General features: G+C 42.8%; 1 protein-coding gene across 5 annotated transcripts in view; it reads right to left on the bottom strand.

The window, feature by feature from the left end:
* LOC127575732 (glutamate receptor 4) overlaps window positions 1–17807 on the bottom strand; it is a 169944-nt gene that overhangs the window by 41615 nt on the left and 110522 nt on the right. For all 5 annotated transcript variants that reach the window (XM_052025734.1, XM_052025732.1, XM_052025735.1 and 2 more), the window contains one exon: window positions 15249–15359. In XM_052025734.1, the coding sequence (XP_051881694.1) occupies window positions 15249–15359 (111 nt within the window). The remainder of the gene's footprint in view (window positions 1–15248; window positions 15360–17807) is intronic.

Here is a 17807-nt window from a genome sequence, read left to right on the forward strand (position 1 = left end):
TCCTTGCTAGAAAGAGATGGATTGACAAAGCTGGGAATGGATTGGAAAATGTGTTCAGTGTAAACAGATCACAATTAGGTTTGAGCAAACTTCTAAAAATATGAAGATGTGTTTAAGCATTCATACACAAGCACTGAGGAGTAAGTAGTCCACGTTCATACAAAACCAGATGCTACACTGATTTATTGTAAACCACAATTGGTGACCTATGCATTGAAAGCGCAGGAGGAGAGATAATTAAATCCGAGTGGCTTAGGCTAATGATGAAAGTGGCATAATGTGAGTGGATGATTCTCGTCATAATGAAGTCAAGGCAAATAAAATTACTGGGCTCTGTGGAGATTGCAAATTAACAAAGCAGTAGAGGACAAGCAACATACTCTGTCTATACTGTATGGCTGAGTTGGTGGGGGCAATACATTTTATGAAGTTAGACTTTTCTCATTCCTATGCCCAGCTTAATGTAAAAGAAAACCACCATTAATTTATTGACAATTAATATCCACAATGGGCTGTATTTGTTCACAAAACAACAACCTGGGGTAAAATCAGCACCAAAGGTATTCCAAGGGATAAATTGGTAAATTGGTTTATTACTGTCACATGTACTGAGGTACAGTGAAAAACCTATTTTACATGCTGTCCATACAGATCAATTCATTACAATAGTGCATTTAGGTAGTACAAGGGAAAACAATAACAGAATGCACTAACAGAGAAAGTGCAGTGCAGGTACACAATAAGGTGCAAGGCCATAACAAGGTAGATTGTCAGGTCAAGAATCCATCTTATTGTACCAGGGGACCAGTCAGTAGTCTTATAACAGTGGGATAGAAGCTGTTCTTAAGCCTGGTGGTACATGCTTTCAGGCTTTTGTATCTTCTGCCTGATGGGAGGGGGGAGAAGAATCAACATCTGGGGTTGGTGGGGTCTTTGATTACGTTGGCTGCTTTACCAAGGCAGTGAGAAGAGTAGACAGAGTCCGTGGATAAAATGCTGGAGGGGATCCAATATTGTTTGTGCAATATGGTGCAACTACCAGTGGAAGAGAGCCTTCAAATATTTGTGGAAGGGTTTAGAAGACTGGATCAGCACAGGAAGGTCAGAAAGTTGTCATTCCAACCACAGCTGCATCACATATGTAAAAGTGGCATACCATTGTCTCAATATGATTACAATCTCAATTGTAGAGCTTCATAACAAAACACCATAGCCAAAGCCTTGTCCAGTCCAGCCACAGCAGTTTTACCCCTCAGGTAGCAACAATGATTTCCCTGTAATGGCAGTGGAAATAGCTACTGCCACACTACAGCTCCCAATATGCATGCAGGCCTATGAGTACATACTTGGTGGATGGACTGACTCAGACACCTGAATATATTCAAGTGTTTCATCACCAAGAGTATGAATTCTCTACCAACACAACATGATCCTGAAAAAGTGGCAGAGAAGATTATAGAAAAATTCCATGCACAACACTTGAATACAGTAAGTATAAAGAGGCTAGAACCTCTGTCTGTTGGCCTAGGATTTTGACAAACATGGAAGACCAAGTCATCAGATGTAAAGTATATCACAAATGTCAAATACAAACACCTACCATTTCAGGAGTGGATGTGACCATCAAAAGTGATTCAATGGGGCTATATTTATTATTGAGCAAAGGGTTTTTTAAAAAATTGATTGATAACTAATCAAGGTGGAAGGAAACATGCGAGGTCATGTCCACTACAATATACACTATGGATGCACCAAGATCTATCTTCGCCACTCAGACTCTTTTGGAAGAACTCATTCACAATTTAGCTTGTTTGAACAACTTATGATGAAGTTTATGAAGAGCAATGGAATAAAGCACCAATCGTCTTTACCATACCGCCCAGCTTCCAATGGGAAAGCAAGATCAGTTTGCATGGTATCGGACCCAAGCTACAAGATATTCAGATTGCATAATAGAGTTTGAGTTCTGGGAGTTCTCAGCTGAGATGGAATATTGGAGAGATAGTGGAGCTGTATGCAACTAGAAATTCCACAAAGCCCATATTTATCATTTACTCCTGGCACACGATACTTAGGAGCACAAAGAGGTTAATGAGATCAAAAATGCTCCTTTAGTTGTTCCACAACTGCCATGAGAAATAAAGCTGTGATATTCTTGATAATAGCCATAATGAGACAACATTGAGCTGGACTCCCAACCACAGAAAATACTGGGAAACACACAACAGATCAGGCAGCATCTGTGGAAAGAGAAACAGTTAACATTTCAGGTCTAGGACCCTTCATCACAACTGGAAAAAAGAGAAGACAAGTTAGTCTTCAGCAGCAGAGGTGATGGCGGAGGGATGGGTAGTTACAGAGTGAGATCAAATGAATTAGTGTAGCAGTAAGAGTAGCAGTTAGAACCAGATCATATTTCATTGTCTGTGCATTGTGTTGCTAAAAGCAAGGCTCTGTGACATGCTGATTAGGCCAGACTTTACAAATAGAAGAAGAAAAAAATGGAACCCGAATGACGAAAGGCAGAAATGGCCACTTCTGATACAGACAGAAAGAAAAAAAAGAGCCAAGTTATCCAAAGCTGGAGAACTTGAAATGGAGTCCTGCAGGCTGCAAGATGCCCAGATGGAAGAAGAGGTGCAGTTCCTCAAGCTTGCACTGGGCATTATTGTAACATTGCAGGAGGCTACAGACTGGTCACAGTGGGAGGGGGGTAGTGAATTAAAGTGGAGGATAACTGACAGCTCAGTCCAGCAGACTGAGTGCAATAATGTAGTGTGTATATGTACTCTGTGGTATGACCAATATTGGTGTTGGTTTATTATTGTCACTTGTACCAAGGTACAGTGAAAAGCTTGTCCTACAAACCGATTGTACAGGTCAATTCATTACACAGTGCAGTTACATTGAGTCAGTACAGAGTGCATTGATGTAGTACAGGTAAAAACAGTAACAGTACAGAGTAAAGTGTTACAGCTACAGAGGAAGTGCAGCGCAATAAGGTGCGAGGTCACAACAAGGTAGATCGTGAGGTCATAGTCCATCTCATTGTATAAGTGAACTGTTCAATAGTCTTATCACAGTGGGGTAGAAGCTGTCCTTAAGTCCGGTGGTACACGCCTTCAGGCTCCTGTATCTTCTACCCGATGGAGGAAGAGAGAAGAGAGAATGTCCCGGGTGCGTGGGGTCTTTGATTATGCTGGCTACTTCACCAAGACAGCGAGAGGTAAAGACAGAGTCCAAGGAGGGGAGGCTGGTGTCCGTAATGCGCTGGGCTGTGTCCACAACTCTCTGCAGTTTCTTGCAGTCCTGGGCAGAGCAGTTGCCGTACCAAGCCGTGATACATCCAGACAGGATGCTTTCTATGGTGCATCTGTAAAAGTTGGTGAGAGTCAAAGGGGACAAACCAAATTTCTTTAGCCTCCTGAGGAAGTAAAGGCGCTGGTGAGCTTTCTTGGCCATGGCTTCTAAGTGATTTGACCAAGACAGGCTGTTGGTGATGTTCACTCCCAGGAACTTGAAGCTCTCAACCCTCTCGACCTCAGCACCATTGATGTAGACAGGTGCATGTACACTGCCCCCCTTCCTGAAGTCAATGACCAGCTCTTTGGTTTTGTTGACATTGAGGGCAAGGTTGTTGTCATGACACCATTCCACTAAGCTCTCTATCTCCTTCCTATACTCCGACTCATCGCTGTTTGAGATACGGCCTACAACGGTGGTATCATCTGCAAACTTGTAGATGGAGTTAGAGCAGAATCTGGCTATACAGTCATGAGTGTATAGGGAGTAGAGTAGAGGGCTGAGGACACAGCCTTCTTACTTGTGTTTATTCTTGTATTAGACACTACTATTAGTTGTTCACTATCAGTGAAATATATTTCATTTTAAACTCCTGTTAACTTGAGAACATACAAGAATCTGCAAATGCTATAGTCAGATATTAGGAATTGACAATGCATGAAAGGTTTATAGATGTATTGGTCTTTGTTTCAATGTGTTTAAGTCAACTGCTGTGTTCTGTTTCTACTACAAGAAAGAGAGAATGTTTTGGATTAATGACTTTCAACCAGTTGACTGTTTCTGCAGCTTCAACGGGTGTTCACCTGTATTATACAGGTAAGACTAGCAAACTTATTTTTGGTATTCCTACCTTTTTAAAGGCTGCAATGGCTCCTGCCCCAAGATTCAATTTCCAGGCCGTGGGATCTTACTGGCTCCTGCTCTGGTGGCACTGACTTCATTTGTCAACATTGTTCCTTTACCATGATGAACATAAACTTTGATTCATTTCAAAGTTCCATTGTTACTTACCATTTATTTCTGCTTTCTGAATTTAATTTAGCAGAGCTATTAGAAGCTGCAGTCCACTCTGCTGTGTCCAATGTAACCAATGCTGTCTCTTGTTGACCTTTCATCTTCAGACCTCTTCTGCTTTGCAAATAATTTGTGCTGCCGAAATTATCTTGAGCCTAATTAATAGTATATCAGCTAAATACAGGGGGGAATTTTCCAGAGATCACTTCTGCTGGGCAGCCATGCCCCTAGGAGTGAATATCAGAAATTTGGATTTGCCCAGTGCATGAATTTTTTTGATCATTTATATTAATTGTGTGCAGAACAAGCTGAATTTCAGATCTGCAGGTTAGGCAAAACACTCCTGCTGAGAAAGCAAGTCAGAAAATGTGGCATATTTCCCTGCAAAATCATGAACTACATTTAGCTGAAATTGATGCTTCTATCAATGCTAATGCAGCCGTTAGCTCTTTGCCCCAACTCATTTCAGCACCTTTCAAAACCATTGCATTCACTAAGAGAACAGCATGTTACATGGAAACAAAAATGGCTTCTGGCCACATTTTGACGGCAGTTTTAATTGCAGATATCAAGGTAATAAAACAACCAGGAACCTTGATGTGCTGGCTCGGTGAATTAAAGAGGCTTGGTCATAAAATCTTGCCTGCTGTCTGGACTCTGATGCTTTCCAGATATATGCAGAATAAACAGTTCATGACATCATTCAGGATGCAATGCTGACTTAATGCCAATGCTGCCAAATTGGTGCTTAATCCTCCAGCAAAGACTCTATCTTAACCTTGCATACCTCCCGTGGTAGTATTTAAAGGGATCATCAACTACTTGCAATTAGTTGCTGATTGATTTCTATTGGCTGTTGCCACAAATCTGTTTGCTGCAGGCTTTGGAGTTACTGAAGTCTACAGTTAGTGCTGTCCTTGGTGCTGAAATACTTTGCTTTGACTTCAACACTTCTGCACAAACCAATGACTCCTAGGCAGTGATGCACAGCCGGGTGAATCAGCAGCGCTGGACAAGCTGCTTGAAAGTGGATGAGGAGCAGCTATAGAGCTGAGCCCTCAGTTGGTGGCCATATCTGCCAATGGTGTGTAGGGAACAATTCTCCTACAACGAGCAACAGTATACTTCAATAAGGATGTTCTGACTGAAATCTGCTGCAGCAAGATGAAGGGTGCCATTGAAATATGTAGGTATGTGTTTCTTTCACTCCCCAACATCCCATTTGTGTGCTATTTATAAGCAGTATATCAGGCAGGTCAATGTCCTGGCAGAAGTCACATCTATTTTGTGCCAGTCTGTTGTGTCACCTCCATTTGAGCAACAACCTCAAATAAAATGGCGGCTACTGAGTGATGAGAACTGTACATTGACAACCAATACATACCTGGGTAACGTGCATTCAACGAACACCATAGTGCCAAATGCAATGTATTGGAGATATCTTTGGAGTTCTCAAACAACAACTTTGTTCTGGAGTAAATCTATCATGTTTGGCAGTGGGTCTCAAAATACGTGATATTCTGCTAAATATAGCAACAATCTTCCATCGGGCTCAGCTCTTCCCACCAGCTACTTTCTAGCCGGATAGACTGCAAACAACTCACATGATTGTGATAACACCAAATGCAACCCATTTCCCCATCGTCCAGTAGTGCTACATCTTGTCGTCGTTGTTGACCAAGCAACATCCACTTGACCAATATTTAAAACCAAAAAAGAGGTAAACATTCCATTGCATGATAAACAAAAGTAAAACATGAATCAATCACCTTATTCTTTCCCTTAGTGGTTGTCTTGCTCGTGTCTTCACCTACTGCTCCTATGCAATGCTACCCAGTGGCTGTGGCATGGCTGACAGGAGGTTGCTAACTTTGAGTGGAATCAATTACAGACAACCCTAGAAAATAACCTTGGTCTTCCTTCTGACTTCACCTTCATGCCATGGGCATCAGGAAACCAGGCTGGCTGGCGGACAGGCAACAGAAGGGGCACTGGCAGTGGCAGAGGGGGCACATGGATTAATTACCTGAGAGAGTACAGGTAGTTTCTCTATGGAGTTCCTGCCACTCTCCAAGGGCAGTGCCTCTGCAATCTTAGCGATCAATTGAGGACAGAGTGCTGGAATGCCATAGCACCCTACAGGGCTCTCTGAACATTAGAATTAGTCTGCAGATCCATGCAGGATTCATCCATTGGTTGGCTTCTGCTGCGATGGAAGCAGAAGCATTGATTATCAGATACTGCACTATGTTTGGCTCCCCTGGTTGAAATGGAGTTGGCTGCCACTTCATTGCTAGGAAGGATGGACTCCAAGCTTTCTGCAAAACTTGGTACAAGGTTGGTGCTCAACTTCCCTTGTGTTCAGGTAGGCTTCCCAATGCTCCAAGCACTTCGTTGTGCAAACATCTCAGTCTACTGTAAACTGTCCTAATGAAATCCTCTTCTTCAGAAGAGATATGCAACCTCAGCTTCTGGAAAGCTGGAATTTGGACGACCCATACCCTACCAGGTCCACAGGCAACTCCATGTGGAGATCCAGTATCTCTATAATCCACATCTCCTGAGGTGGTGGTGGTGAGCTCTTGACTCTGTGGAAGAAGAAAGGCATGAGGGTTGGGAGTTGCTGGATGCAGCAGGTAGGAGCTGCATGCTCGCACCATCTGCAGCTTGTAAATCAGAACAGATTACCAGTTGAAGGGAATATTGAATTTAAAATGGAAGATTAGTTGCAAACAGATTAGTAAATTTAATAATCTCAGCACCACCACTGTCCACAGACTAAGTGATGGCTATCCCAGCAATGTTCAGCTCTGTTTCTCAGGGTGCTGAACCTGCACTTGGCATCCACACATTTATCATTGTGGATTGGGTACTAGTATTCCCTATGAGCAAGCGGAGAGCATGTTAGTAGTGAAATGCAATGTGCCTGCCTTGTTTTTTTTCCCATTCATTAATTTTTCAGATATGAGTTCCACAAGCAAGGCCAGCATTTATTGCCCACCCCCAATTGCCCTTGAAAAAGTGGTACTGAGCTGCCTTCTTGAACTGCTGCAGTGCTTCTGGTGGAAGTACTCCCACAGTAGGGCTGAGGTGGTTGTTACAGAATTTAGACGCAGAGACAATGAAACATCAATAATATATTTCTGAGACAGAATGGTGCGCAACATGCACCTGCTGCTATTGTTGTTCTGGGTGCTTGGCATCATAGGTTGGAGTAGCCTGGGTGAGTAATTGAAGTACCCTTTGAGTAGCTGGCAGTATGTCAGTGTTGTGAGGGGCTTGGAGTAATAGGAAGTTTGTGAGGGTGTGATGGAACATATAAATGTTATGAATCTTGATTGATAGATATTGTGGTTAGATGAGTGATATGAACTTTGCATGAAGCAGTGTGTTAGGCTAATTAGGCCTTACTGAAATAGATTTTGATGATGTTTTTTCATCATGCGTGGAGGTCATTAAACCTTCCGCAGAGTACCCTGGGTGCTTCACATTTGCATTGACTGTAAATGCAACATCCTCCTGCTCATGTATGCTTCCTGGGCCATTCTGCATAGGTGCCCTCTCACCTCCTCTCTGTCTCATCCACTAAAGCACCCAGAGCTGCAGCTGGGAATAAGGATGCACATTCTCTTCTGTGCCCAACATGAGTTCCACAGCCGTCTCCCCTCTCAGTCCTGATGCAGGGCTTCGACCTGAAACATCGACAATTCCTTTCCTCTCTACAGATGCTGCTCGACCTGCTGAGTTCCTTCAGCAGATTGTTTGTTGCTCCAGATTTCAGCATCGGCAGTCTCGCGTCTCCAACACAGTTCCTCAACCTTTGATATAACTTCCACCAGCAGGTGGAGGTAATGAGCAACTGTCCTTCAGAAGTGGTGCAAACGTGACTTCAATCTGCATTGGCTGGTTTCAAGCAATGCCCAGCTACAAAATTGGACTCCACACCAATATGCTAATACAGTAAACGTTGCAGTTGGCCATAATCATGATAATGAGTTGGAGCCAAGATTTTTTGTGCCTCTGCCCTGTTTCAAATAGGTTCAGGTTACTCCACATTGTGATTCCAGCTTGCAATTTCCCCAGCGATCCAATGTAGCTCTGTAAACTAATGCACACAAACTCATTTAAAAACTGCTACCAAAGCCAGCAGCCTGAGTGGAGTGCCACTCAACCTGTGAGTGCTTAGGATGCTCTGTTATTAATGATGCTTTTGCCAATAGTTTTTAAATCAGAATGATGGCTCCAAATTACTCTTATCTACAATATTCAACATTAGATGTACATCTTTCAGTAATGTTATCAAAAACGTTATAATTGCTGAGCAGTGCACTGATACCTTTAGTTTACTGATTGGGCATTCAGCAGAGCCAACTTATTTCTGCTAACAGAGAATGGAATACATTCTAAATGCGTTTTCAGCAGAAGAAGGATCATGACAACCAAAAAAAAGTGCACAGGTTAGAACATATGATGACACTTTAATCACCACTACACCCACTGATCACAACAGACAAGGAATGATCATTAAAATTGAATTCCATTATGGCAACAGATTTGCTAACTTTTAGAACTTTTTGCTAGTCCAGGAATGTGCACAGTGATTCTACAAACAAATCTAAAGGACTTCAGTTACCACAACAAAGAGCAGAGCTGAATCCAGGTTCATCACAGTTTGTATTCGATATTATGCCACATCAGCTATTCACCAATAGGTTCTCTTTCACTCTCTCACATCTTTTTATCCAGTCTTGAAGTTTCCATAAAAATGGAACTTACCTATACCATTTGACTCCTCCCTTGTGTCCAATCCAGTGGGCTCATGTCAAAACAGCCATGGAAATCTACCACAGCATTTCTTGATCAGAGGGATGCCACTGTGGCCACTGGGTGCTTTGAAATTCAAGTTTCCTGAAAGGAGTAATACTGGAAGCTTTTGTGGGTAAGTATTATGTTTGCTGCAATGTCTCAGTGGATCCCATTGGGTATCTGTTTATGTGGGATATTTAGCAAAACGCATTGAAATGGAAGAAGACATCACATTCTCATTCTATAGAATTTGTTGTGTGATGATCTTAGTCCTGTAATGAGGACCAATCCTTGTCCAGCCTCTTTACAAAGAAAATCTGCTTTCAATGCAAAGAACCTGCATCACTTTGCTAAGTGATTTTCATGATAAAGCATCCCTGTAGTCCATAGAACAGATGTTGCTAGGAGGAAAAAGCTACCCATAACAAAAAAGATAGGTTCCTGTTACATTACCTATTACCTTTTATGGCTTTGATGGACCCTGCTTCCAGTGGTTTATATTTTATTTCACATTTCCATCATTCACAGTTTTTCCTTATATCATCCCTGTGGTCCTATTATGAGAACTCTTTAGATGTTTAAATGAGAAATCTTCATTGGTTACATTGATTTACACTTGCAAGTCTTCAATAAATTTCCAATCGTCACACTGGACTGAACACTGCCAATCTTCTCACACACATGACATAAAGAGGTTGTTAGGCGGTCAGTGTTCAGATAAATGTAATTAACTGTTCTATTTCTGTAAAACTGTAACAAGCCAGGGGCTTTTTAAATCAAAGCAATTTATTCCAAACCTTCCCTTAAGCAATTAAATTTTGACTCTTTCCAAATCCTGATCTTAAAAGGACGTGGTCCCTCTTGGTAAGTGGGTCTATTTTACTTCTATTAATTTTCTTCTTAGATTTTGAATACTCTGCTCCAAGCTAGGAATATTTCAAGTAAGCAGAGTTGGGAACGCAGATAATTAATCCAGTGTCAGTTTCTAGCCACCTCTGTAACACAGACATTAATTGACACAGGATCAACACTAAACTCAGCTGTTACTTACATTCAACAAATTATACATTTAATTTAAACAGCTAGTTCACTGCATATCAATGTAAATTGCTCCGGATGCAGACATTTATCTATACAAGTCCAGAACACAGCTCATACTAGACAAGCTTTACTGATATCCCATGTGGGCTTTGAAAAGCGATGTGGAGGAGCAGCTATGAATGACAGATTGGATAAGGTTATGCTGGAGAACATGCCTTTATAGATGTTGACAGCCCTGAATGACACTGTTCCCAGAAATAGGCAAGGGAAAGTGGGTGTCCTTTTTGCCTATTTTTTTAATTTCACAATATACTTTATTAATAAGAATATCAAATGTACGTAACACAGAATATGCATGTCAACAGAGGAGAAATGGTGACCTTGCCTAACTCCAGCCTCCATTGGAAGCTTTCTGTTTCCTACCCATTGATAAGGACTGTGCTCCTGATGTCTGTGTAGTGCAGTTGAATCCGATAATGGATTCCTTCCATTTTGGAGATCTTGTTCATCATGTACATAAGATATAGTCAATGAAAGGCCTTCTTCTGGTCCAAGCTGATTCAGCAAATGCCTACCCACTGTCCTGTACAGGGGCAACTGTACTACTGAGCGGCATAAGGCTGTCAGGGATGTTCCTGTCAGGTGCCATGTAAGTCCAGTCTGGGTGAATCATCAGGCCCTTTTCCTCAATTGGTGAAGATCTCGGACAGAACCCTGTAGTCCACATTAGGCAGTGAAATTGGTCACCAGTTTCTGAATGTAGGTGAAAGTGATGACACCCTTCTTCATAGATTCCAACAAGCTACCAACCAGAAGCACTGTATATTTCTAGCAGGGCTGGGCCGGGCCAATCCAATCAACGCAGCCAAGTATAATTCAACTGGCAAGCCTTGAAGGAACAACTTGACCTTCTCAGCAAATCCAGTGTCCCACCCACTGCCATCTGAAACTTCTGAAGAATGCAGGGAGGCTTGGAAATCCACACAGAAAGACTTGCAAATCTTTAATGTCAAACTGTGAGGATCTCACTGATTCATCCTCTTCCTTAAGGTTGCTGATCAGAGAGCTTCTGCTCTGAACCTTGTGGAAGAAGTGTGAGTACATCTTGATGCTGGAGGATTCTGAGGCAAGGAGCAAAACTTGCTGGCTGTTTAATTTTTGGAGCTCTTCCTCAACATCCACTCCCATGAGCTGCAGAAAGAGTATGTTATGCACTCCTTCCTGGAGTTGGGGCATCTCCCTCTGATTTTCTCGTGCCTTCTGGATATCCTTGAGGATGCAGGACTCTTGATGTTTGCCTTGATTGCTTCTCACCAGTGCATCTGGGAATCAAAGAGGGGCTTCACAGTCCTCCAACCTGCAGAATCCATCTTCAGATCCCACATACATTCTGTGTTCAGCAGTTTGATGTTCAGCTTCCATATCTCTGCCAAGACTCTGATTTTACTGTAGGGAACAGGCAGCTAGCAGCAGGCGGTGGTCAGAGAAAGAAACCTGTGTGATCTTGGTGGATTATACTCAGAGATTTTTGGACAGGAAAAGAAAATCTATTTTGGACTGGACTGATCCATTTGGTCGAGACCAGTTGTATTGTCATGGTACTCCATTTGCAGGGGTGCTCAAAACATTGCGCAACTTAGCATATTTCAGCATTCCAATCAGGACTTTGGATGTTATTGAATTTAGAGATGGCTCTGCTGGCCTGCTCAGCCACATCGATAGTGCAGTTGAAGTGATCGCCCAGAATAATTAGTGAGCCATTGCCAGCAGCAGTGGGAGTTGTTCAAACATGACCAGGCCTTTATCTCTTAGAGCCAGCTATAAATATTGACGAGACTGAGTGGAGTGCCTTTAGTTGTTACATCTGCTATGAAGAGACAACCCCACCCCAACGCCTCTCTGACATCAATGATGGGGAAGTTATTTTCTTGTAGCAGAGGTCCTCGGCTAGGGGAACAGTTACCATTGCCTCCTGGCTAATTTGATTGCTTGGGAGGACACCACTGCTGCACTCCTTCAAAAATAATAGGTCAGCCTTGACCTTGGTGAAGTAACCTAATGTTACAAAACATCACACAGAGCTTTTGACACTTCGCGTGTTAATCTTTAATCCCATTTTTAATAAAATGTATGGTTCAAAGTCAATCACAAGTAGTGTCTTTGTTTCAGCATATCCACAGTGTACGTGAAGTGTTGCACTTCCCGACACTGAGGGACAATCGTGGTCTGCCCTGGCTGCGGACTTCCACCGTGGAGAAGCAGGAGATGTTGTTGGGGGAGGACCCAGACATACACTGGCACCAGTAATTTCCAATCCTTTATCTGCAAATCATTTGCCCGTCTCTTGGGCCCATCCACAAATATTGCTAACATCTTTTAGGCACAGGTAGGCAATAAAGTGGCAGAGTGATGTCAGAGTTGGTGCAGAGGGAGTGGCCAGCACAGCTGAAGTCGCGCTAACAATTGGCTATGAATAGGTCCAGGTCAGGTAACAGGCCTGGTGGGGGAGTCCAGGTGGAAGAAGAGGGCTGGACGCAGAAGAACGGGTCACTGGAAGAGGGAGAGGACTCCTTACCAAAGAAGAAGGCACAGAGGTGAAGGAAAAAGAGTTCAGCATCGTGCCAGACTCAGAATTCATTGAGGTGGGGGCGTAGAGGTACGAAGGTGAGATCTTTACTGAGAACAGACCGCTCAGATGGAGAGCAGAGCATTCAGAAGGGGTAAAGTTGGTGTTGAAGAGCAGAGCATTCAGACGGGATGAGGTGGCAATAAAGATGTGGACCCAGTATTTACAGGGAACCAAGGAGGTAATGCAGCCACTCGTCAACAGCCAGGAATCCTGCGAGTCTGGACGTCCTGCCCAATCTAAGAGCGGAACCTCATTTGCATATTTTTTATTTTGTTTCCTAGTAGTTAGTTCTTGGGTGGGAGTGTGTGCAACAAATTAATGTTGCATCATTACATTTTGATGATGTAGCATTACAGGGCACTGCTGAGACCCTGCCTGGATTACTGAAGACAGTTTTGGTCTCCGTATTTAAGGAAGGATGTGTTTCCATTGGAGGCAATGCAGAGGTTCACCGGGTTGGGATAAAGGGATTGATGCGTGAAGAAAGGTTGAGCCGGTTGGGAAAATACTCACTGGAGTTTAAAAGAATATGAGATAATCTTACCGGAACATAAAATTCTGAGTGTGATTGACAGGGTGGATGCTGATTAGATGTTTCCCCTACTGGGAATATCTAGAACTAGGGAGCGCAGTTTCAGGATAAAGTATCACCATTGCAGGCAGAGATGAAGAGGAATTCCTTCTCTCAGAGAGTCTTGAATCTTTTTAATTCCCTGCCCGAGAGAGATGTGGAGGCAGGGTCATTGAATATATTCAAGTTGAAGATTAAACCATAAGGCAGTCAAAGTGTATGGGGAGAGAGCAGGGTATTGGTGTTGAATCTGAGACCAGATCAGCTATGAGTTTATGGAAGTGAAGCAGGGAGAGGGCTGACTAACCTACTCCTGCTCCTGTTTCTTATGTTCAAACAGTGCTGGACAAGCACTTGCTGAATAAGATATCTCCTGACTCCTTTTAGCTGCTGACTTCAGCAAGCTCTAGGAAACCCTGTCCACAGTCTTTAAATTCAAACCAGTGATAAGATCTGAGACACAAAACCTCACTTAAATATTATAATTATCCAGACCTGACTCTCAAGAGCCAGTTACCCATCTGATCATAAACCTGTCCTTGTTAAATCAGTTTAGTGTGTTAAGGCCTTTTCAGGAATTTAACTACCTAGACTCCCACCAATGCCATGCCTATTCCAGGAGGTAAAATTGCTCCTGTACTGTTGGTGAGTGAAAGTCACACTCCTCTTGTTGGCAGCACTGGTTCGAAGGCTGATCTCACACATCATATAAATTGGTTGTCAGCAGGACTTCCTTCCTGTGGTAATCTGTGGTCCAGCTCTGACACTGACAAACTGGAGTATGCCACCCAGTTGATTTATTATGTTACCAATGAACATTTTGCACAGTTCAACACTGCAGTTTAAAGCAGGGTTGAAATTTTACCCAGTGGTCTCAGTGGCTGTTGTCACCTGTATTGAACGCGCATACAAAGAAAAAAAGCTTTGCTGTAATCTCCTGTCAATAAAATAAATGTTGATTGTCTATGTCTTCAATTTATCGAGTTAAAGTTCCTTCTCACCTGATAATAATAAATTCTGTATTGTGATTAAGGAACTACATACCCTTAGTGTAGTGAAGTTGATGACAGTAATAGAACTACTGACTCTATCAAACAAAGATATGACGTTTTAGACATTAAAGCTGTTGAGGATTGGCCGGCAGTAATACTACATTGTCAAGGCTACACATACAGCTTAGAACACTGCAACCTCACCTGATTACCCTGGCAACCTCACACTGTTAAAACAAAGGAGGAAGAAACAAGTATTGAATTTGTTAAACAACAATTAAAACAGTTAATGACAAAATATGTCTTTAAAAGTAGAAAAATAAGAACTAAAATCAAAAAAGCTGAAAATTCTCAGCAGGTCAGACAGCATCTGTGCAGAGGAAAGATTAATGTCCTTTCTGTAGAACTCCCATCCTATGGGGTGAAAATTCTCACCCCTCCATATATGTACTGGAGGTGCGAAAGCTGATAGAACACAAGAAAATAGAAGTAGGAATAGCCCCCTCGGCCCCTCAAACCTACCCCACCACTCAACAAAATCTTTCCCTGTCCTCATCTCTTTTGTGCCAGTTCTCCACAGCCTTCATTTCCCCAGTCTTTCAAAAATTCACCATCTCCTCTTTAAGTACCTTCAGTGTTTTACTCTCTACAACTCTCTGGAGTAGAGAATTAAAGAGATTTACTACCCTCACTCTTTACAAGGTCATTTACCTGAAACATTATATTATTTCTCTCTCCACAGGTGCTACCTGGCCAGTTTAGATTTTCCAGCATTTGCTGTTTTTATTTCAGACATCTACCATCTGCTATGTTTTAGTTTTGTAAACTCTTTAAAAAAAAATAGAAATGTACTTGTACCCATCGGGAAAAAAGGCAGGGAACACTTACTTACCAATATTGTAGTTACATAAACAGTCCGGTTTTCTAAGCCGGAAGTATCATTTGGGAACATCATCTCATTCTGAATTAGAACGAGTTTGTCTGCATCATTCCAGTAGCCAATCTGTGAATAAGAAAGTTGGTAATTAATTACGTGACATTTTATGAATAACAAAGTTGGTTAAAAATAACATGACACCAGCGACCATTCCACTCTACACTGGAACATTTCCACACTGCACAGGAACTGCTGCTACTAATAATTCAAAGGCCACATGGTGGTTGGGGGAGGGGTGGTGGGTGGGAGGGGGAGAAGGATTGGTGAGGGGATATTGTGCCCAGCTGTCATGAATGTCAACCAACTGGTGCAGGGGGCATAATCTGGCACAGGTGGCATGATGAGTCAAGAACCTGTGCCCATTAACTGCAACCCATGCAGCTGCCAACTTCATGGTGTCCACAACCGCTACACCATATGGGTTGTTGGCATCAGCTGGCAGCGGAATATTGTGCCTAGCTGGCACCTGGTAAAGTTAGCCCACCCTGCTTCAAACATTCATGCATCTTTGAAAAGGGAGCTGCATTATGGTTGCAGCAGGTGTAGGCAGTCATGCAGGAAGCGATCTGGACCTACACAACATGGAGAGGTGAATGGCTTGGTGGTCAGAACTGAGGCACGAGGTTCCACCAGAGCACAAATACCCAACCTGTCAGCGCAGTGCTGAGAGAGCCCAGCAGGGTTGGAGGTGGTGCCTTTCAGGTCAGGAGGTAAAGCAAGGCCCCGAGTACCCACTCAGGTGGATGTAAAACACATGAGGACATTACACTGATGGAGAACAGGGGAGTTATCCTAGTTATCAGGCCATTACTTATCACAATTTGTTTGGAGGCTGGTTTTCTTACAACAGTGACACACTTCAAGGGTTTTCCATTGACTGCAAGGCACCTTGGGACAACCTGAGGCCTAAATTACAGTACAGTCATCCAGGTTGCTACACTGGAGCCTTTCCACACTACACGAGTGACCTGGGTGAAGTGTTGTAGGGCAGGAACGATGACCTCCATCTGGAGCAAGCCTTCTGGACTTACAGGAGACACAAGAGACTGCAGATGCTGGAATCTGGAGCAACACACAAAGTGTTGAAGGAATTCAGTGGGTCAGACAACATCTATGGTGGGAAACGTACAGTTGATTTTTTGGATCAAGACCTTTTACTTGGACTCGGGTCAAGACCCTTCATCAGACCCAAGTCCAAAGGGTCTCGATCCAAAATGTCAACTGTCCATTTCCCTCTATAGATGCTGCCTGACCTGCTGAGTTCCTCCAGTGCTTTCTGTGTTGCTTCTCTACTTGCACTCTGAAAACAGATGGTTGTGGTGGTCAGGACCAAGACTCAAGCCCCAAGGACCTAGGTGCAGAGTGATCCATTGACTTTTTTTTTACAGATACTCAAAAGTCAGAGAATACACCTTCAAATATCATTTCCTAATAACTTCACTATGAGCTCCACACACTGTTTGATTCACCACACCCACGTTCTCATCTACCGTTCGATTAGGATGACTATCAACATTCAGTTGCTCTGCCACACTATCAAAACCCTGGCACTGCTGTAAGCTTCTGTCCCACATCTCATGTACCCTGCTAGGAAACATGACAATCACACCATGCAGACATACTGCACCATACCAACTGCCACATTCAGGTTTTCTTGTAAGACAAGGTGGCACATAACTGGAAGCAGCAAGAGACAACCAGAGGAAAATAGCGCAGCTGCCATGATCTAATTCCATGGAACAAGTGCTGGCTATTATTAGTGACAAGAAGAGTCAAGGCCCACAGTTCATGATGCCTTCATTTAGCAGAAGTAAAAAGGGCAATGTAAGTGAGGAGTAATAGTTAGAAGACATTAAGCTTGTGTTTTAAATGCCCGAGATTCCTGTGGTGCCACTCCTCTGGCATGTGCGTGGTAGGACAGACTTCTAGTTGGCCCTTAGTTTAAAAATCAGAGATGCTATTCCTTTTTTTTAAACAAAATAGAGATAGGCTTATTGCAATTACAAGGAGATTCCATTCAATTCTGCCCTTGTAACCTCTTCTTTTGTGGGAAGAGGTTAGTGGGAAAGTAAATATCCAGGGAATATTCTCTTGGATCCTGAAAGCAATCAAACAAGTTCCAAGTGCCAATGGGGCATGGGAGATGCACTACTCCAGTTTCTTCAGTTCAGCTCCCATTTAAGTGTCTTCAGCAAATCTCCACTTGCAATATACAGCCTGGAACTTTCTCCACAGATTAATATAACAACTACTTCTGACATCTGAGCTGCTTATTGTGATGACACTGATATTCCCTGATTCTCCACAACCTACCCAATTGAAATCACCTGTACACTCGGACTGAATCATTATTTTAAAGACTTCAATCAAATCCCCTTAAAGTCTAGAGCTTCTGAAAGTAGAAAAGCCCCAACTGTGCAAACCCATTGTGTAACTAATGGCCTTGAAACTAGGTATCAATCCGTGGACCTTCAAGTCAACAACTATGCAAGGAAATCAAAACTGGACACTCTA

The sequence above is a fragment of the Pristis pectinata genome, chromosome 11 (genome assembly GCF_009764475.1).
Source record: "Pristis pectinata isolate sPriPec2 chromosome 11, sPriPec2.1.pri, whole genome shotgun sequence".
NCBI classification, from domain to species: domain Eukaryota; kingdom Metazoa; phylum Chordata; class Chondrichthyes; order Rhinopristiformes; family Pristidae; genus Pristis; species Pristis pectinata.